Consider the following 23,452-nt stretch of genomic DNA (forward strand, 5'->3'; position numbering starts at 1 on the left):
AGCACACATACAACTTAATTAAAAAACACGTTTTCCCATCTCAACAGGTTAAATAAAAATTACTATAGTAAGTTCCTAAGTGTCAAATAAAGTGTCCGGGTTGACCGTAACAGGGTTGACCATAACAGGGTTGACCGTAACAGGGTTGCCAATTTCATCTTACATCAGCCATGAGTTCCCTCGTGACAGGGGGAATGGAAGCTTGTTATGTGCAACAGGGATGGGCAATTGAATGCAAACTTAACAAAAAAAAACATATTGATAAAACATTTGTAGCCTGTCTTGCTATGGGTAACAGGGAGTTGACGTGTTGTGCTCGACCCATTCAGTTTCACACCACAAAACACCAGAAATGGCTAAAAAGAGTAGAACCAGTTCACCGAATTTTATTCATGTGATCTATAAATCAAATCAAATAAAACTTTATTTGTCTCGTACACATAATTAGCAGATGTTATCGCAGGTGCAGCGAAATGCTTATGTTTCTAGGTCCAACAATGCAGTAATACCTAACAATACAAAACAATACTCACAAATTCCAGAAATTTAAGAAAGAAATTCAAAAGTTTGGACACACCTTCTCATTCAAGTTTCTTTTTATTTTTACTATTTTCTACATTGTAAAATACAAAAAAAGTGTTCAACAAATCGAAATATATTTTAGATTTTGGATTCTTCAAATTAGCCAACCTTTGCCTTGATGACAGCTTTGCACACTCTTGGTATTCTCTCAACCAGCTTCATGAGTAATGCTTTTCCAACAGTCTTGAAGGAGTTCCCACATATGCTGAGCACTTGTTGGCTGCTTTTCATTCACTCTGCGGTCCAACTCATCCCAAACCATCTCAATTGGGTTGAGGTCGGGTGATTGTGGAGGCCAGGTCATCTGATGCAGTACTCCATCAGCACTCTCTTTCTTGGTCAAATAGCCCTTACACAGCCTGGTGGTGTGTTGGGTCAAATCAAATCAAAGTTTATTTGTCACGTGTGCCGAATACAACAGGTGTAGACCTTACAGTGAAATGCTTAGTTACAGGCTCTAACCAATAGTTCAAAAAACTATCTATCTATCTATCTATCTATCTATCTATCTATCTATCTATCTATATATACATACACATTTGGAACTCAGTTGGGGTTTCAACTTGAGAGTTAGAATAGTAGAATACACAAGGTGCAATTTCAAAACTTGTTGTGCAACATCAGTTTTCCTCTTGTTGTGTCACTCACTGACAGTCATTCAATTAGCCCATGTCAATTAACATGTTTTAGATGGGTAAATTAGTCTAGAGTCTAGCCAGCTATCTAAACATGTAATAATCATGGACGAATTACCGACAGGGCCTGCAGGAACCCCATTGATTTTGTTAGTCACTCTCACTCAGATAAGTTTGCAATATTGCAATATGTGTAGAATTGTAGGAAATTAGCTGTAAAACTGCAACAACTAAAAAGTTTTTAATTCCGGTGCGGAGTTAATGTGAGTTAATGTGTAGTGGCTAACTATATGGCTAACAGGCTATGTGTTTATAGATCGACTGAGGTGAATGAAGCTACAGCAACCAATGTGATAATGGCTGGGGTTTTGCTTGTTTTTGCTGTTCTTTGAATTAGCATTTAAAAAATTAAAAAATTGTATAGAAATGCATTAAACGAGCTTCAACTGTCTTCCCGGACCGGACTAAATCTCAGACCCTGGCTACGGCCCTGATATGCATTCATTGGTGGATATAGGTGTTCGCATCAGTGAATGCATTAAGCATGAATGCATTTCATGTGAACATGTGTCATACACAAAAGGCGTTTCTTACCCACAAAACACTGCCTCTCCGAGTCCCACAGTGGAGCAGCTCGCACCCCATTGGCCACTAAGGCAAAGAAAGCCTTCTTCACCTGTGAGAAAAGACCACAATCATGCACAAAAACACATGGATGGCAAGGTTCTGAAGGTGGTATTGTACATATTGTACAAATGTGGAAGTGTTCAATTGAAATCCAAATCAAACACTAAAGCATTCTGGTTTTAAGGGGTTTCATACTCAGATAAGGGAACTACAACCTTGAGTTTAATAGATTCAGTGGCTGATTACTGTTTAACCATTTTATGAGGCAAATCATTAGCACTAGCAATAGCACTGCTCTCCTCATGGAACATTAACCAAACCGCTCTCAGTGCCTTTCAAACCAAGGAGACACTTCAATAGCCATAAGAATGTCCCTCAGTGGACAAACCTAGTATGATAAACAAAAGCTATGCAGATGCTCAATGTTAGGTTATAGTCAGGCCTACTCAAACGTATTTATACATAGTCTGAATTCTCAACCCTGTGTCTGTCTGGGCCTGGCCAGAAAGTGTCTCAGATTGCTGATCTAAGATCAGATGCCCCGTGTCCATGTAGTCTTATCCATTATGATCTAAAACGCAAAAAGAATTACCCTCAATCAGCACTTCTACTTTGAAGCGCTTTTTGAACATGGTCCCTTATCCATGATGGCTCCAACGTGATGTCAACGTGTAATCAATGTGGAGGAGCTGGGCTCACTTACTTGCAGTCCAGTGTCAAACACAACCAGCTTGGAGCTGGTGGGGACGATGTCATAGCAGCTATGGGACTTCATAAAGCGCATGTAAATGTCACTGTCTGGTTCAGCAGCTGTAAAGACAGACACAAATATTCACACCAAATGTGTATATCGGATCATCTCAATATTCATACTGAACCAATGATGCCACCTCTTGGGCTGGGGAATCTCTCATTCCAACAGAGCATGCTGACAGGACTGCAGAAGGCTTTGCGCTATCACCAGGCAAATAGTTGGGTTACGATCAAAACACATCCTGCATAATAAGGCTTCAATGTGAAGGATTGTGATTTTGCAATCAGGATGACACTTGTTGTATTGGTAAAAAATGAGCAAAACCGGAGTGATTTAACCTATGGAGCGTCATATTCTGTGAATAGCAACCGGTGTCACCTATGTAATGGAATTAATATTCACATTACAATTCACACCAGCACTTTACAAATCAGCATGCATTCCATATTGAGCCCTGGTCTTCAACTATAAGCGGATACAATTGCAAAAATGACAAATAAATGGCTACGTAACACCATCAAGTAAAATGAAAATGTAGACTAGTCGACTACGTAAATGCACTTACCAACACCATCATCGTCTAGTTCAAGTTTCTCCAACATGCCTTCGAATAAACCGTAGAAATTCTGTAAGAATAAGAGACAGTCAAGAACGCGCTCCAAACCTACCACAATATGACATCAGACGCACGCTATCAGGCGCACAACCACTCGCCGTTTGGCAAAGTTAAGATTAAAATAACAATATATATTCAATAACTGATGGCATCTTTTTGAAGACTTCCAGTAGGCTAAATGTCCTTGCGCAAAGGCAACATTAAGAAAAGCAAGCCCCGTCTGTCTGACAATGACAAAACGTGCGTACTGCGTGCAACTCATTCAATTGCCCTTGTCCAAGTTTCTACTGTAGACTGTGGGCAATTCATATCTGGAGCACTGTGCCTGCCAGTAACTGTAATGGCACATTATTAGTAGACTACACACCCCTTAACTCTGTATTAGTGGAACATTCCTAAATCTATTTTGCTGCAATCAAGCAGCCAATGCCTACAGTGAGGATCATACTACTGAATAAAACAAAGGAGTGTGCAAGTCTTCCGGATAAAAAACGAAGCAAAAATATTTTTATTTAAAAAAACAGACTGACATAGGCTACGTGTGACAGTGTATCTACTCGGAAGCATATGTTTTTTTGCGCATTCTGTGGATTGTGAACGACAAGGGAATTCGTTCAATTTGCATTTATTATTATGATCACGCACTAGAATCCTACATGCGAAACAACCACGGCTTTTCACCATATTAGGAAATCCCTTATGTTGCCAAGCAGCCAGAAGCCAAGGATTCCCCGTCCTTCTCTATGCCCTTAACTTTTTTTTGCAAGACATTAATTAAAATGAAACAATTTGCACAACAGAGAATTATTTACGTATATGGGTAGTGCATAAAAATAAATCCATATGGCAAGGGATGAAGTAGGCTGGCTACTGCACAATGACTAAGACACTGTGCAGAGACAGAGGCTGTGCTGCAGCAAAATAATCCTACAACAAAATAAGTCTGTGTACTGCACTAACATGCAAATGTCAATGAGGCAAGTTGCCTTCCTCCCTATCCTACAAAACACTTCATCATGGCACATACCATGAGCCAAGCCATACGCCATACTGTGCTCTTTGTAGCATATGAGGATTCAAAATCCTTTAAAAACATGTTTTTCTTCATCTCCCCTCGACCCTTGATTAGACCCCAATCCAGTGCAGTAGAAGAAACAGCCCTGAAAGATCACCCCTGGCATGTCCAACCAGCCCCCCAGAGTCACCCTATACCTCATCGTGACACAGCAATTTTCAGCCTAACCCCGCATCAGCACGGGCATGAATCCCATCCCAATCTGCTGCTGCTGCACTGCCACAGGGAACAGGGAAGGGAACGCGCTGTATGTTAACACAGGGATGTCAATTAGAGATGGAGGGCTGTTTCATTAACACACTTCCAGATTGGAAGTGGCAGAGAAGTCATTCCTTTGATTATGGTAAGAGGAGAGCCTGGTGTGTGTTGAGAGAGAGGTGAGGAGAGAGGAGAAGAGAGACAGCGTGAGATATTATCAATATTAGAGAGAGAGAGAGAGAGAGAGAGATACATATGGCTCATGGTCTTATAGTCATGGGGTTTAGGGTGTAAGAAGAAACAACAAAGATGGTGATGAAGTATTGACTTACACACTACACTGATAGTGTGCTATAGCTCAACCAGACAGACACCGACAGTTACTTGAAGTATTAGTTTAAAAAATATATATCACATCCTCAATGAATCAACAGTGCCTTCTGAAAGTATTCATACCCCAACATTTTGTTGAGTTAGAGCCTGAATTCAAAATGTATTAAAAAAAAAAAACATTCACCCATCTACACACAATACCCCATAATGACAATGTGAAAATGTGTTTGTTTTAGAAATTTTAGCTAATGTATTGAAAATGAAATAGAGAAATATCTCATTTGCATAAGTGTTCACATCACTGAGTCAATACACGTTAGAATCACCTTTGGCAGCGATTACAGCTGTGAGTCTTTCTGGGTAAGTCTTTATGAGCTTTACACATGTGAATTGTACAATATCTGCACATTATTCTTTTTTAAATTGTTCATGCTCTGTCAGGTTGGTTGTTGATGATTGCTAGACAGCAATTTTCAAATCTTGCCATAGATTTTCAAGATGATTTAAGTCAAAACTGTAACTAGGCCAATCAGGAACATTCAATGTCGTCTTGGAAAGCAACTCCAGTGTATATTTGGCCTCGTGTTTAATGTTAATGTCCTACTGAAGGTGAATTTGTTTCCCATTGTCATTTGGAAAGCAGACTGAACCTGTTTTTTCTCTAGGATTTTGCCTGTGTTTAGGTCTATTCAGTTTCTTTTTATCTTAAAAAAACTCCCTAGCCAATGACAAGCATACCCATATCATGATGCAGCCACCACCATGGTTGGAAATATGAAGTGTGGTACTCAGTGATTTGATTTGCCCCAAACATAATGTTTTGTATTCAGGACATTAAGTTTATTTCTTTGACACATTTTTTTGCAGTTTTACTTCAATGCCTTATTGCAAACAGGATGCATGGCTTGGAATATTTGAATTCTGTACAGGCTTCCTTATTTTCACTTTGTATTTTGGGTTAGGATTGTGGAGTAAGTACAATGTTGTTGATCCATCCTCAGTTATTCTCCTATCACAGCCAAACTAATTGTTTTAAAGTCAACATTGGCCTCATGGTGAAATCCCTGAGCGGTTTCCTTCCTCTCTGGCAACAGAGTTAGGAAGGACACCTGTATCTTTGCAATGACTGAGATTATTGATACACCATCCAACATCAGCTACCACAGCAAGTGAAATCACTGCAACACTTAAAGAGCTGCAGTCAGTTTTAGAATGGATGGCAAGGAATAAGTTAGTTCTAAATATTTGGGACAAGTCATTCACTAAACCCTAAACCTCGACTAAATCTTGTAATGAATAATGTGGAAATTGAGGAGACTAAACTGCCAGAATTGAAAACTGTCATGGTCAAAGCAGACAAGTTGCTAAAATGGGGAGAGGTCTGTACACGGACAGCTAACATTAATAATATGCATGTCAATCTCTCAAAGTAGAGGAGAGCTGGACTTCATCACTACTTGTATTTGTGAGAAGTATTAACATGTTGAATGCACCGAACTGTCTGTTTAAGCTACTAGCACACAGCTCAGACACCCATGCATACCCCACAAGACATGCCACAAGAGGTCTTTTCAAAGTCCCCGAGTCCAGAACAGACTATGGGAGGCGCACAGTACTACATAGCGCCATGACTACATGGAACCCAATTCCACATAAAGTAACTCATGCAGGCAGTAAAAAACAGATAAAAATACACCTTATGTCGGGTGTACACGACATGATTTTGGCCGGCATTTTAGCTGTCCCAGACAAGTTTGTGAGATCGGAGACAAAATCCCCTTGTCAATGCCAGCTCGGGGCGCGCGTCACTCACACTCGTTTAATGTGAGCGGGCCAAAGGCGCATTTCGTCTTTGAGCAGTCCCAGACGTCCTGATATTTTCAAACAGGTTTGATTTTAATTGGCACAAAATCTGCAACGCTCTTGTAGTGTGAGATATGCAACGACATGTTTTGAGAATGGTAATCAGCAATAGCCAATGACAGCTCGCCAGAGAAGAAGCCAGTGAGATGACGTTGTTTCGCTTCACCCAGAATGTGTAGACTCTCGAGCAGGAGTGATGACTACTACCAGTATGTGTTTGTACTTGCCTTCAAACAAAGCCAAAGTGACAAATCGTTACAGCTCTGAAGTTCACAAGCAATGCTATTCAATTCAAAATGTTGGCTAGATATTTCAAAGTTGTATGGCAAGCGTGAATGTCTGACTGAATGTTTATGAGGCTGCTTTGAGCAACAGCTTGTAGCTACGTAAATCGAATCACATCATAGATTTTGCCAGACAGCATGGTATCAAGAATCCAAGTGAATAATCTTGTAGTGTGTGATCACCGTCTGTGCCAGATCGTTTAGTGTGCGCACCACTACATAGGCAACACACAAAAAACTACAGGAATCGCGCTCTCTGCAGCTGATGTGAGTAAGAACTTTAGACGGGTCAACATTCACAAGGCCGCAGGGCCAGAAGGATTACCAGGATGTGTACAGCGAGCATGCGCTGACCAACTAGCAAGTGTCTTCACTGACATTTTCAACCTGTCCCTGTCCGAGTCTATAATACCAATATGTTTTAAGCAGACCACCATAGTGCCTCTGCCCAAGAACACTAAGGTAACCTGCCTAAATGACTACCGACCATTAGCTCTCACGTCTGTAGCCATGAAGTGCTATGAGTCTAGGTCCAAGAGGCTTCTAAACAGCTTCTACCCCCAAGCCATAAGACTCCTGAACATCTAGTCAAATGGCTACCCAGACTACTATTTTTTACTGCTGCACTTTAATTACTTGTTACTTTTATCTCTAATTCTGATGCGTATTTTTTGAAACTTCTCTGTTGGTTAGGGGTTCGTAAGTAAGCATTTCACTGTAAGGTCTACACCTGTTGTATTCGGCGCGCGTGATTAATACAATTTGATTTGATTTGAGGACAGACGGTCGTTTAAAGTAAGAGGCTCAGCAATGTTAGAATTTTGAAAGTCGTGTAGTGTCCACCCGGCTTAGTGGAACAGCGGGGACTACGAAGAGACACACACAGGCATAGACACACATGATAACATACGCACTATACACACATGTACACATGGATTTTGTGATGTAGAGTAGTGGCCTGAGGGCCCACAATATGTTGTGAAATCTGTTGTATTATAATGTTTTTAAAATTGTATAACTGCCTTCATTTTACTGAACCCCAGGAAGAGTAGATGCTGCCTTGGCAACAGCTAATGGGGATCCATAATAAATACAAATACAGTCACTGTCTACCTCTACTGTACCTACACAGTGGAAATTCTCCTGCATTGTGCCTGTTCCCAAAAACTCCAAGAGACAGAGCTAAACAACGTCAGGCCTGTTGCACTCACTTCTCAGTTGATGAAGGCGTTTGAGAGAGTGGTCCATGCATAACTTAAGCAGCAGGTGCAGAGGTTTCTTGACTCCCTGCAGTTTGCCAACCAGGCCAAGATAGGTGTGGAAGATGCACTTGGAGAGAACAGTCTGCATTATGCTATTAGAGTTTTCCAGTGCCTTCCAACAATATCCAAGCCAATCTTCTAGCCTGCAAACCACAGGTCATGCAGTTACATCCTTCCACCATCACCTGGTTCATGGACTACCTCACTGACAGGCCGCAACAACAGAACCACTCGGTCTCAGAAACCATCATCACTAACACAGGTGCCACAAAAGTGAAGGTTCTGTCTCCATTCCTCTTCACCCTCTACACAGCAGACAGCCGGCACGCCCAAGCCTCCTGTCACCATTCCTCTTCAACCTCTACACAGCAGACAGCCGGCACGCCCAAGCCTCCTGTCACCATTCCTCTTCACCCTCTACACAGCAGACAGCCGGCACGCCCAAGCCTCCTGTCACCATTCCTCTTCACCCTCTACACAGCAGACAGCCGGCACGCCCAAGCCTCCTGTCACCATTCCTTCACCCTCTACACAGCAGACAGCCGGCACGCCCAAGCCTCCTGTCACACCTCTTCACCCTCTACACAGCAGACAGCCGGCACGCCCAAGCCTCCTGTCACCATTCCTCTTCACCCTCTACACAGCAGACAGCCGGCACGCCCAAGCCTCCTGTCACCATTCCTCTTCACCCTCTACCAGCAGACAGCCGGCACGCCCATTCCTCTTCAGCCTCTACATTCAGCAGACAGCCGGCACGCCCAAGCCTCCTGTCACCATTCCTCTTCACCCTCTACACAGCAGACAGCCGGCACGCCCAAGCCTCCTGTCACCATTCCTCTTCACCCTCTACACAGCAGACAGCCGGCACGCCCAAGCCTCCTGTCACCATTCCTCTTCACCCTCTACACAGCAGACAGCCGGCACGCCCAAGCCTCCTGTCACCTACAAAAGTTCTCAGATGATTCAGACATTGTAGGCTACATCACGAAGGATGATGACTCCCTACACAGGGAGGAAATATCCTCATTTGTGGCACGGCGCATCTAAAACCACCTGGAGCTTTTAATGCGTCTAAAACCAAAGAGCTGATAGACTTCAGGAGGAAGAAGGAGCGCATCTCCTGTGATCATCACTGTGGAAAGGGTGGACTCGTACTAATACCTGGGGGTGGTGATTGACGATAAGCAGCAGTGGAAAGAGAACACCTCCATGGTGTTTCAAAAAAGCTCAGTAAAGGCTATTCTTTTTGAGGAAGCTCAGATCCTTTGATGTCAGCTCAAAAATGCTCCAAATGTTTTTTTTAATAGCGTTGTGTGTCGTGTCCTGTTTTACAGCGTAATCTGCTCGGGGGGTAACAGCATTAGAGACAGGCTAACCAAAATCACAAAGAAGACTGGATCTACCATTAGCACCCACCAGGACAATCTAGAGCCCATCCTGGATAAGAGGATCCTCAAAAAGCTCAGCAGTATAGAGGCAACACTAGCTACCTCCACAGTATCTGCCTGGAGCATTGCAGTTTGATGGCAGACAGATTTTGGCAGACAGAAATCCTTTTTACCACATGCTATGAGGCTTTTTAACACGAACACTTCATTTTTATAGTCATTGATGATGTGCTGCTCTTAGTGTCTGTGTGTCCTTGTTGTGTTTTTATGGTGTATTTATTGGTAATATATCTATTGGCTGGTGCAACAAAAATGTTCCTCTGGGGGATTAATAAAGTACTATCTTACTTCTTATCTTAAAGACATCAGTCTTGTTAAACTATGTAGAATTTATTTTTAAACAACAACATTTTCCTAGGTCCCTCAAAAAAGGGTGGTGGTGCTGGTGTTGTATTTAATAAGAATAATTGAAGGGGGGGGCATTAAACAATGTGAAAAAGGGGGCCCTGGGGGAAAAAGGTTGGGAACCCATGGTCTAGGAGACTCACAGAATATCACCTCAGCTTCTGCCTTACACCACTTTTCCTCGGCAACCCTGCAATATTGCTTCACTGCACAATCAGTTATCACTGCCACTAACACACAGCCTAAACCAGCAGTTGGTGTAGTAGGTAGTAAGAGGTATCACTCACTGGCTGTGAGGTAGCTTGGGGCAGTGGGAAGGTGTAGGGTATCGGAGAGGAGGAGGGCTTGGCAGAGGTGGGCAGGCTGAGGCGCTGTCCGGTGTCTGGTGGGGGTGATGAGAGGGAGCGGCCCAGACGTTCAGGGACACTCTGGTGGACCTCCTGGGGGAACAGCATGGACTGGCTAGGGGCCTGGGTGGGGGTGCTGGGTGGGGTGGGGGAAGACGAGAGGCCGGAGACTGTGGAGGAAAAACAAAGACCAGAGAAAGGATTAGCAGTTAGCACTGGTCTACACAGGCCTGTCATTTATACATAGAGTTTCCCTAGACATCTCCTGTAGTGCTGTTGCAATGTTCACAGTCAATCTCAACTCAATTATGTCCTTTCTGATTGGGATATACTGTACCCTTTCAACAGAGTATATGCTTGTCACATGATACTGTAATAGTGGAGTGGCGCCCCAAGATATTTTGCTTTTCAGAACAATATTGATTGGAATATCATTAAGTATCCTCATTTATCATCAGCAAAGCTGATGGGTCAATAATGCTTGATTCATCCAGATGAATCATCTGAATTGAGCTTCCTGATGGGATTTTCCATTCACATCATGTGTGGTTAAGTGCTGCCAGGGCCTGGAAACCTGCCAAGAAAATAATGAAAATATCCAGCCCACCCTGTCCCTAAAGAACAGCAATCAATTGATTTCAGTGGATCACTGCAGTGCAAGCAAAGCTTGTGAGTCCTGTGACAACTATGGTAGACATATTTGAATGTACTGTATGTAGGTTGTCAGGAACGGGTTGGACCAACACATAGTATCAGAGAACATCTTCGAATACCTAAAAAATGTATCCAAAGCTGGTTCAAATTTCAATCAAATAAATGTGAAGAACATCTATATTCTGGCAATTAACAATAGAGTGGAATATAGTTATCGATCCATCCTTCCTCTATTCCTAGCTTCATGTACTACTACCACTACCACTGTGCCATTACCCAGCCTTGATGATGTATATCATATATCAGTGAAGAGATACAGGTAAATGCCAAAATAAAGGAAACGCCAACATAAAGCATATTAGTAGGGCTTTGGACCACCACGAGCCGCCAGAACAGCTTCAATGCGCATTATAGATTCTACAAGTGTCTGGAACTCTATTGGAGGGATATCATTTGGTGTTTTCTTCATGGAAAATGCTGTCTTAGGCACCATTCCAGAATCTCCCATAAGTTTTCATTTGGGTTGAGATCTGGTGACTGACACGCACACACACACGCAAGCATACACACACACCCTTTAAACCCCCTATTCTCCTTTGAGACCCCTCTTTCAAAGTCACTGAGACTTCTTCTATGGTTGCCAAAATAATGGGCAACTGGCCATGTTTATGCATGACCCTATGCAGGATGGGATGTGAATCGGTTAATTAACTCAGGAACCACACCTGTGTGGAACCACCTGCTTTCAATATACTTTGTATCCTTCATTTACTCAAGTGTTCCCTTATTTTGGCAGTTATCTGTATCTAGTGTACAGTATACCATACAGAACTAACAGTGATTCAGCCTGGCCATAGTATTATTGGACAGCTGCCTGAGAGGCTAGCAAGCTCCTGTTCTGGCAGTGTCTGTCAGGTCGAGGCTGCCGCTTGATCACATGACAGCCCTCACATGGCCCTCAGCAGTCACGACCCAGCACGGGGAACGGGTTGACATATGACACCCACCCACACACATGGCCCGAGCCCCACCCTGCTGACATATTTCTGAGGCCATACTTCCAGTGACGTGGGTGATGCGCACCGAGTGGTTTACATTTCCTCCACTAGACCATGGGACTGCCATGGTACTCTGCTCATCTCCAGTAACTTATCAACAACTTCAATTTGACATTCAAGTCACCACTCACTGATCTAACAAATCACCGATAGAACTATAAGTCATAACTGCCTTATGGAGGCACACTGTCGTAACAGGTGATTAGGGATTACTTGAACCGAAATGTAAATTGTTCAAGCAAACTAAATGATGTTTGATCTGAAAAACGACCACTTCCCAGGTTGCATTACACAGCAGAAACATAAATAAACCTTTTTTTTTGCTAGAAGACAGATTAGTCTATCGAATAACCTTGCTTACATTATTTCTGATCACCCTTTTTTTTACCATCCCCTACACTGGTTGGAGGATCTGGTGGAAAACATTGCAATTCAATATTCAGTTGAAGTCGGAAGTTTACATACACCTTAGCCAAATACATTTAAACTCAGTTTTTCCACAATTCCTGACATTTAATCCTAGTAAAAAATTCCCTGTCTTAGGTCTGTTAGGATCAACATTTTATTTTAAGAACGTGAAATGTCAGAATAATAGTAGAGAGAATTAATTATTTCAGCTTTGATTTCTTTCATCACATTCCCAGTGGGTCAGAAGCTTACATACACTCAATTAGTATTTGGTAGCTTTGCCTTTAAATTGTTTAACTTGGGTCAAACGTTTTGGGTAGCCTTCCACAAGTTTCCCACAATAAGTTGGGTGAATTTTGGCCCATTCCTCCTGACAGAGCTGGTGTAACTGAGTCAGGTTTGTAGGCCTCCTTGCTCGCACACGCTTTTTCAGTTTTGCCCACAGATTTTCTATAGGATTGAGGTTAGGGCTTTGTGATGGCCACTCCAATACCTTGACTTTGTTGTCCTTAAGCCATAACTTTGGAAGTATGCTTGGGGTCATTGTCCATTTGGAAGACCCATTTGCAACAAAGCTTTAACTGATGACTGATGACTGATGTCTTGAGATGTTGCTTCAATATATCCACATTTTTCCCTCCTCATGATGCCATCTATTTTGTGAAGTGCACCAGTCCCTCCTGCAGCAAAGCACCCCCACAACATGATACTGCCACCCCCGTGCTTCACGGTTGGGATGGTGTTCTTCAGCTTGCAAGCCTCCCCTTTGTTCCTCCAAACATAACGATTGTCATTATGGCTAAACAGTTCTATTTTTGTTTCATCAGACCAGAGGACCTTTCTCCAAAAAGTACGATCTTTGTCTCCATGTGCAATTGCAAACCGTAGTCTGGCCTTTTTATGGTGGTTTTGGAGCAGACACTTCTTCCTTGCTGAGCGGCCATTCAGGTTATGTCGATATAGGACTTGTTTTACTGTTGATATAGATACATTCGTACCCGTTTCCTCCAGCATCTTCACAAGGTTCTTTGCTGTTGTTAACTGATTTTGATTTGCACTTTTCGCACCAAAGTACATTCATCTCTAGGAGACAGAATGCATCTCCTTCCTGAGCGGTATGACGGCTGTGTGGTCCCATGGTGTTTATACCTGTGTACTATTGTTTGTACAGATGAACATGGTACCTTCAGGCGTTTGAACATTTCTCCCAAGGATGAACCAGACTTGTGGAGGCCTACCATTTTTTTCCTGAGGTCTTGGCCGATTTCTTTTGATTTTCCCATGATGTCAAGCAAAGAGGCACTGAGTTGGAAGGTTGGCCTTGAAATACATCCATAGGAACAACTCCAATGGACTCAAATGATGTCAATTAGCCTATCAGAAGCTTCCAAAGCCATGACATAATTTTCTGGAATTTTCCAAGCTGTGTAAAGGCAGTCAACTTAGTGTATGTAAACTTCTGACCCACTGGAATTGTGATACAGTGAATTATAAGTGAAATAATCTGTCTGTAAACAATTGTTGGAAAAATTACTTGTGTCATGCACAAAGTAGATGTCCTAACCGACTTGCCAACACTATAGTTTGGTAACAAGAAATTTGTGGTTGAAAAACGAGTTTTAATGACTCCAACCTAAGTGTATGTAAACTTCTGACTTCAACTGTATGTATGTGTGTGTGTGTGTGTGTATATATATATATACATACATACACACACACACACACACACACACACACACACACACACACAAAAGTTATATTCAAAGATTTTACTGAGTTACAGTTCATATGAGGAAATCAGTCAATTGAAAAATGAATCTATGGATTTCACATGACTGGGAATACAGATATGCATCTGTTGGTCACAGATACCTTAAATTTAAATTGTAAAAATTTAAAAAAATGGGCCTCAGTCACAAATTCCCCCGGTACTGCTGTTCATTCCGTTCACCAGCTCCGGAGGTCTATGTCACCATCTTTCTAGATGTCACTGAACTGGATCATTACCACCAACCCCGGACTGTCTTGTCTGATTACACACACCTGGTTCCCATTCCCCCTGATTAGTACGTGTATGTACGTGCCCTCTGTTCCCCATTGTCCTTGTTGATTATTGTTCCATGTCCGTTGGTCTTGTGAGTACCTGTGCTCTGTTGTATCGGCTTGTGTGTTATTACGGGTCTCGTCCTGTGTATTTATTAGAGTTTTACACCTCACCCTTTGTTTGGGTCACAGTCCTGTGTTATATATATATATATATATACACACACACACACACACACACACGTGTTTGTTGTGGGGTTTGTCCCATTCATGTTCATGACATATGGCATTTTGGGTAGTGAAATAAATAAAACCTTTCGTATTCCTGCGCCTGTCTCCAATCATTGTACAACGTGACACTTACAATGGACCTCAGGATCTCTTCACAATATTGCCATCGATAAAATGCAATTGTGTTCGCTGTCTGTAGATTATGCACATACCATAATCCCACTGCCAAATTCTCTCAAAAAATGACATTGAAGGCAGCTTATGGTAGAGAAATTAACATTAAATTATCTGGCAACAACTCTGGTGGACATTCCTGCAGTCAGCATGCCAATTGCACGCTCCCTCAAAACTTGAGACATCTTTGGGATTGTGTTGTGTGACAAAACTGTACATTTTAGAGTTGCCTTTTATTGTCCCCAGCACAAGGTGAACCTGTGTAATGATCATGCTGTTTAATCAGCTTCTTGATATGCCACACCTGGCCAGTGGAAGGATTATCTTGGCAAAGGAGAAATGCTCACTAACAGGGATGTAAACAAATTTGTGCACAACATTTGAGAGAAATAAGCTTTTTGTGCATATGGACAATTTCTGGGATCTTTTATTTCAGCTCATGAAACATGTGACCAACACTTTACATGTTGCGTTAATATTTTTGTTCAGTGTACATACAGCCTCCTATTTTTACTGGACTCCAAGTACGTTGTCAAGTCAACCAATCCCTCTAATCTTAATTCCCCCCACAGATATCCACAGACTAACAAATTTTTTCCCAGTATATTACCATTTTACAATACATCCTTATATTTTACTGTCTTACGAGGGTCTTGAACCGCTCTACTCGTACCATTTCTACAGAGATTACCCTAAAAATTAATACTTGACTTAATAAGAGTATAATCATATTTCCCATTGATTGATCATGGTTTTTCAGATCTCCTTATAGTACTGTTGTAGGTCCATCTGAACACAGACATGACTTAAAACCCCTTCTGGACCTGACTCCAAAGACGAAAAGAGATTAACTATTGGATCCTGTTTCCTCGTGGCAGTGTCTGCACAGGACTGACTGTTCAATGCCCAATATATTGAGCAGTCTTTTTGTAGCGAAAATATCATAATTTATATTGAAAATAATGGATTGATGCATCAAATGTTGTTTTGTACATCAGTTCATAATCCCGATATCACGGTATTGGGACAACAAAAACGTTCCCAACTATCTTGAATTTTATGCGGTATAGTTGTCAAACCTCTCGACCTTAAGTGAAACTGACATATTTTACGATTTATACTAGTCATTTTAAGCCATGCATGGTTTTGGATTGGCGGCATACAAACTAATTCACTACCTTCTCTTTTGAGTACTTGTTATATAATTCTAATTTTATGGCTGTGTATAGAACCCCCTAGTAAACCACACAGCGCACACACTGACTTCTGCTTCTACTGCGTTCAAATAAAAGGGACTGAATGCTAAATGGAAGTTACATTCAAAAGTAAACCAATATACCATCTAATGAAAGCTCAACTTCATTGAAGAGGATAAATCTGCACAGGCATTCATCGTGTCACACAAAAACACATCTCCACTATCTCCTGACATTTAGCTGGCTAATACCAGCCCTCTCTTCAGTCGTTTTGGTGTCTTATTTTAGCTACGCTGTTGTGGCACATTCCGCAGGAGAAGATAACACAGGGGGACAGCAGGGAGGGAGGCCCTCCTCACCAAACACACAGGGAGGGAGGGGGAATACACCACATGGGGTACTGAGGTCATCTATACCAGTGTTTCTTAACCTCTCCAGGGGTGGGCAACACCAGTCCTCCAGGGCCTGATTGGTATCACAGTTTTGCCCCAGCCCCAGCTAACACACCTGACTCCAATCACCTAATCATGATCTTCAGTTTAGAATGGCATTTGATTAATCAGCTGTGTTTACTAGGGATGAAGGAAAAGTGTGACACCAATCAGGCCCTCGAGGACTGGAGTTGCCCACCCCTGCGTCTAGTCCATGAACCAGCACTGGCCCATTGGATTTTGCAGACTGGCCCCTCAGTTGGTTAACTGAAACACCCAACAATCGACATCTAAATCAGCATGTCAGATTGTGTCACACTACATTTTGAAAACACTGAAAAGCTTTGTGTATGGTGAACTAAGACCGTGACGGCATCATATTGGCCAATGTTCTTTCCATTAAGTCTGAGGAGGAAGGCAGGTGTCACAATACTGCTTGGCCTCAACATTAATCAATCAGTGTTTCTGATCTGCAGTGGTGAGTGGCAGATTTCCCTTAGGAGTTTGAAAGGGGTGACTGGGCTGTCAGCCATGTTGGGTTATGAGGCTGGCTGTCTGATGTACAGTGCATTCGGAAAGTATAAAAGACCCCTGGACTTTTTCCACATTTTGTTACATTACAGCCTTATTCTAAAATTGATTAAATGTTTTTTTGTCCCTCATCAATCTACACACAATATCCCATAATGACAAAGCAAAAACAGGTTTTAGAAATGTTAGCAAATAAAACTAAAACTGAAATACAACATTTATATAAGTAGGGATGGTGCCAAGCTTCCTCCAGATATTTATTTCACCTTTATTTAACCAGGTAGGCTAGTTGAGAACAAGTTCTCATTTGCAACTGCGACCTGGCCAAGATAAAGCAAAGCAGTTCGACACATACAACAACACAGAGTTACACATGGCTGTATAAGGCTGTAACGTAACAAAATGTGGAAAATGTCAAGGGGTCTGAATACATTCCGAAGGCACTGTATGTAAGGGGTTTGTGGGACTCACACAAACTCCTTATGGAGACACAGCAACAACCATCCCTGATCACCCTTGTGTAATACGTGTGTGTGTGTGTTTGTTTGTGTGTGTGTGTCTGATTGTGTGTGTGCGAGTGTGTGTGGGCGCGAGTGTGTGTGGGCAGTACTTTTTGTAAATCCTTAATATTCTCCCTTTCCCTTACACTACATGACATGTGAGCTCAAACCTTACATCAGACCTCACATCTATGTGTGTAAATTGTTTAAAACGAGCTTAGTAACTATACGAGATAGTTGCTGTCAAAAGGTGCTGTCAGGATCATTATTCAACTATAATAATGTTATAAATGGGGTCATACATGCTGATGAAATCTTGCATTTAAACCACATCAAAATGCATTACACCTGTTGGCTTTTAGTAAAGTGCTACTGATATATTACTTATGGCTGTAGTCTCATCACATTGTGCTCTCCATGTATAATAAACACAGCACCAAAATGTAGCCTGGTCCCATACTGTACGTGCTGTAGTGCAGACAAGTCTTCAACCCTGGTCCCATACTGTACGTGCTGTAGTGCAGACAACTCTTCAACCCTGGTCCCATACTGTACGTGCTGTAGTGCAGACAACTCTTCTACCCTGGTCCCATACTGTACGTGCTGTAGTGCAGACAACTCTTCTAGCCTGGTCCCATACTGTACATGCTGTAGTGTAGACAAGTCTTCAAGCCTGGTCCCATACTGTATGTGCTGTTGTGTAGACAACTCTTCTATTGTTGACATGTCAAACTTGACATGCCCAAGCATCGAGTGAGATGTTCCAAAGGCAACATTCATAAAACCCCATGCATCCAGTGTGATGACCCTGTCCCTGACACTCCTGGAGGAGAGACACTGTCATTTTCATAAAGTGTAACGTTCCAAAACAGAGCAGCGATGATTACATAGAGACTAACAGATGTGGGTCAGAAATAACAGCGTCGTATTATCACCCAGCTCAAGCAGCAGGACTATCAATTACCATTTCATGTAGCACGAGACTACTCTTAAATCACGATGAGTTAGATTGAATGTAATTAACATGCAAACATGTTAGTTTACCGTCTCATATCCTCACTGTACAACGTAAAAAAAATCACAAATGTTTCCGAGGGACACCGGCCATAAAGACCTTCGAGCTGTCAGCAGCCCCTATATGTAGCTGCAGTGCCAATTACAAAATGGATGCTCTGTTTTTACCGTCTGGATCAGCAGGGGGTCCAGGTGATGTCTACCTTACTGTACTTGTTACAAAATGTATATGCCGTTTATACTGTACTACTACTACTGTATTAATAGAGGGTCCATTTGACTGCTCCTATAAGAAACATTTATTCTGAGTGCGATTGTTGATCCATGGAATCTAAAGAGACCTTGAGGGAAGGATAATATATTCAACATATACTGTCTTCAGTCTTGTGGCCCGTCATACACGGGGTGCACAAAACATAAGAGCACCTGCTTTTTCCATGACATAGACTGACCAGGTGAATCCAGGTGAAAGCCATGATCCCATCTGGATGTCACCTGTTAAATGCACTTCAATCAGTGTAGATGAAGGGGAGGAGACATGTTAAAGAGACATGGATCGAGATATGGATTGTGTATGCGTGCCATTCAGACGGTGAATGGACAAGACAAAAGATTTAAGTACCTTTGAATGGGGTATGGCAGTAGGTGCCAGGCGCACCGGTTTGAGTGGGTCAAGAACTGCAATCGCTGCTGGGTTTTTCACGCTCAGCAGCTTCCTGTGTGTATCAAGAATGGTCCACCACCCGAAGGACATCCAGCCAATGTGACACAACTGTGGGAAGCATTGGAGACAACATGGGCCAGCATCCCTGTGGAACGCTTTCAACCCCTTGTAGAGTCCATGCTTCAATGAATTGAAGCTGTTCTGAGGGGAATAGGGGGTGCAACTCAATACTAGGAAGGTGTTCCTAATGTTTTGTACACTCAGTGTACACTACGCAGTTAGACACTTTTATAGACAATTTAAGTGGTGTGATCATGTGAACAGCATAAGACATTACCAGGCAGACATGGTGGCTCTGACTGGTGTCTTCCTTCCGCTAGCAGGTCCTGCTCCTTCCGCTTCTTACTCCTCCTCAGGCTGCCAAACCTCTTCATGGACACAAGTGGGTTCAAGTGATGGGTTCAGCACCCAATATGGACCATGACCATCCAGGGCGGCAGGGTAGCCTAGTGGTTAAAGCGTTGGACTAGTAACCGGAAGGTTGCAAGTTCAAATCCCCAAGCTGACAAGGTACAAATCTGTCGTTCTGCCCCTGAACAGGCAGTTAACCCACTGTTCCTAGGCCGTCATTGAAAATAAGAATTTGTTCTTAACTGACTTGCCTGGTTAAATAAAGGTAAAATAAAAAAATAAAAAATAAAAATCCAGGATAGGGACCGGTCACAACTATTGGGCACCACCACTCCCCAGAAGAGTGACGAGAGAGCTACTCCGGCTACTCCGCCTGATGCCTGTTTGTAAATACAATAAAGTTAAAGATCTGTGTCAAAGATGACAAGATCTGTGCCAGAATTAAACTGAAAATGTCCAGAAAATGTCTGAGTCCACAGAGCCCAGCAGAGGCTGCAGGTGAAGCAGGCTCCCCTCTCAGGGAATTGATGTCTGTGGCAGCTCACACATTTGCTAGAGAACACGAAGGGAAAGAAAGCTGGAAATTCCACATGTTCTCTGTGAGACGAAGTCCAACACTCCGAAGTGATGATGCACAGCGTAGCACAGTGCACACAGGCAGAATATCTCTGCCTCCCCTTCAGCTCAATCAAAATCTCTCTGGTCTCCTATCTCTCTGCTGAATTTCACTCTGCTCCTCCTCTCGCTCTCCCTGCTCTATTTTGCTCTCCCTCTCGCTCTGCAGAGCCCTAGTAGTGGCGTTGGTTGCTGTAAATTGTCAGGTGCAGCTCTGGGTGGTGTCTCTTTAATATAGCATGCGTGTCAGCAGACTGTAAAAGGAGGCCTGCCCGGGAGGGCCACACAAAGTGATTGGCTAAGCATCTGCTTCTCGCTCCCCAACACATTCAAATCACCATACCCACATCGGTCTGACTCTGTCTTCATATACACACTCACACTATATCTCAATCCAACTAAAGACAGTAATGTGACATAAGAATTCAAATCCCCATCTACTTATAGTGAAAGACAGAGAAAGAGAAAGACTTGAAAGATTGTCAGGGCAGTAACGGTAATTGAATAACTGTGGAACCGCCATGAAAATAATATAACCGTCAAATACATTTAAATAGTCCTATATATATACAAACTTTACCTAATAGCGCGTGTGTTTACTAATGATTATAAGCAATTGTTTTGCTAACTTAAGTCTGTCTACATCGCTTCCTCTTTCCAACTGTCATTTGATGTTGAGCAGCTAATCCGCTAGATATGTGGGGGTGTAGAATTGCTAGCCTATAGGCTATTGCTATTCAGTAAAACATCTTTGATGTGTGGACTTTCATTTATACAATGTACGTTTTCATTGCTTGCCAGTAAATAAAGAAATTGGTCTTCTTATAAAACAGGCTGGATGTGTCTGACTTCATTAATTATTCAACAGCAATCGGCAAGGTTGTTCTGGCTCTAAAATGCGTTAATGTTGTGTCAAATGGACAATGTGCCAATCCTATTCAACCTGGCATAAATAGATAAATGTACCAGTTTAATTTGAGGACAAAAATGTTGACAGCTGTGCCATAAAGGTTGCAAAATAAATGGGAAGAGATTTTCGATGTACCAATTCCATGGCACATGGTTTATGAACTGGTACAAAAAACTACACTTGATTCAACACTTTAAATTATTATATAACATTCTACAACAGACGCCTCACAAGTTCTCAACTGGCAGCTTCCTCAAATAGTACCCGCAAAACACCAGTCTCAACATCTACAGTGAAGAGGCGACTCCGGGATGCTGGCTTTCTAGGCAGAGTTGTAAAGCAAAAACCATATCTCAGACAGGCCAATAAAAAGAAAAGATTAAGATGGGCAAAAGAACACAGACACTGGACAGAGGAACTCTGCCTAGAAGGCCAGCATCCTGGAGTCGCCTCTTCACTGACGTTGAGACTGGTGTTCTGCCAGTTGAGGCTGCTAGTTGAGGACTGGTGAGGTGCCTGTTTCTCAAACTAGACACTAATGTACTTGTCCTGTTGCTCAGTTGTGCACCGGGCCTCCCACTCATCTATTCAGGTTAGAGACCGCTTGCGCTGTTCTGTGAAGGGAGTAGTACACAGCGTTGTATGAGATCTTCAGTTTCTTGGCAATTTCTCGCATGGAATAGCCTTCATTTCTCAGAACAAGAATAGATTGACGAGTTTCAGAAGAAAGTTCTTTGTTTCTGGACATTTTGAGCCTCTAATCAAACCCACAAATGCTGATGCTCCAGATAATCAAGTCTAAAGAAGGACAGTTTATTGCTTCTTTAAATCAGGACAACAGTTTTCAGCTGTGCTAACATAATTGCAAAATGCTTTTCTAATGACCAATTAGTCTTTTGAAATGATAAACTTGGATTAGCTGATAATGGGCCTCTATACGCCTATGTAGATATTCCATAGGAAAAAAAATCAGCAATTTAAATCAGCAATTTCCAACTACAATAGTCATTTACAACATTAAAAATGTCTACACTGTATTTTAACCCCAAGCATAAGACTCCTGAACAGGTAATCAAATGGCTACCCGGACTATTTGCATTGTGTTCCACCCCCAACCCCTCTTTTACGCTGCTGCTACTCTCTGTTTATCATATATGCATAGTCACTTTAACTATACATTCATGTACATACTACCTCAATCAGCCCGACTAACCGGTGTCTGTATGTAGCCTTGCTACTTTTATAGCCTCGCTACTTTTATAGCCTTGCTACTGTTTTTCACTGTGATATTTACTGTTGTTTTATTTCTTTACTTATTATTGTTCACCTAATACCTTTCTGCACTATTGGTTAGAGCCTGTAAGTAAGCATTTCACTGTAAGGTCTACACCTGTTGTATTCGGGGGCACGTGACAAATAAACTTTGATTTGATCAATTTGATGTTATATTAAAATAGACACAAAAAAAAGTTTATTTCAAAAACAAGGAAATGTCTAAGTAACCCCAAACTTTTGTACGGTAGTGTATATGTAGCAAAGAAGATGGAGGGGTTAAATAAATAAAAAATCCGGTTCAACCTGGCATGGTATAATTAGTTACGGAATCTTTATAATTTATAGACTAATCAACGCTGATAAATAGGCTATTTTGTTTTTGTTCTGTAAATTGGAGGTAAAAGCGCATCGGACTTGGCATGAATAGTTCAGTGCGTCAAAATCGGAATATGTATTTTTTCCGGAATGCCTCACCAATCTGACATTTCTTAATTAATATACTAGACTAAAAATATTTAAAGGTAATAACTTGAATAATAATGAATTGCTACTGATAATAATGAAGTGTAATGGTAATAGTGAAGTTGCAGAGAAAAGCCACGTGTTTCTTTTGAATCTGATACGCTCCAATCCTCCCCCCAACGGTTATGTCGGTGACCGTGTAGATTGGCCTGGCCAATTACTGTATCCCAGAGTTTCCCAAACTCGGGCCTCGAGACCCCAAGGGGTGCACGTTTAGTTTTTCCCCCGAACACTACACATCTGATTCAAATGATCAAATCTTGATGATTAGTTGATTATTTTAAATCAGCTGTGTAGTGCTAGGGCAAAAAAACTAAAAAAAGTGTCCCCCTTGGGGTTCTGGGGACCGAGTTTGGGAAACCCTGCCGTAACCTCAAATTCCATGACCGTCACAGCCCTACCTGTCATGGAGGTTGTGTAAGATCTGTCAACTCCCCAGACCACGT

At 42.1% G+C, this 23,452-nt stretch overlaps 1 protein-coding gene across 4 annotated transcripts in view; it reads right to left on the reverse strand.

The window, feature by feature from the left end:
- Positions 1 to 23,452, reverse strand: part of LOC112226860 (5'-AMP-activated protein kinase subunit gamma-1) — a 53,440-nt gene that overhangs the window by 6,137 nt on the left and 23,851 nt on the right. For 3 of the 4 annotated variants that reach the window (XR_002949790.2, XM_024391483.2, XM_042307940.1), the window contains 4 exons: positions 10,310 to 10,539; positions 3,164 to 3,224; positions 2,548 to 2,654; positions 1,812 to 1,893 (listed from right to left, as the gene is read on the reverse strand). Coding sequence is in view for 3 of the 4 variants with exons in the window: in XM_024391483.2 (XP_024247251.1) it covers positions 1,812 to 1,893; positions 2,548 to 2,654; positions 3,164 to 3,224; positions 10,310 to 10,539 (480 nt within the window). In the remaining variant the exon portion in view is untranslated. Of the gene's footprint in view, positions 1 to 1,811; positions 1,894 to 2,547; positions 2,655 to 3,163; positions 3,225 to 10,309; positions 10,540 to 19,610; positions 19,831 to 23,452 lie in introns of those variants that run through there. The other variant, XM_024391484.2, reaches the window with a different exon arrangement.

The sequence above is a fragment of the Oncorhynchus tshawytscha genome, linkage group LG28 (assembly GCF_018296145.1).
Source record: "Oncorhynchus tshawytscha isolate Ot180627B linkage group LG28, Otsh_v2.0, whole genome shotgun sequence".
NCBI lineage: Eukaryota > Metazoa > Chordata > Actinopteri > Salmoniformes > Salmonidae > Oncorhynchus > Oncorhynchus tshawytscha.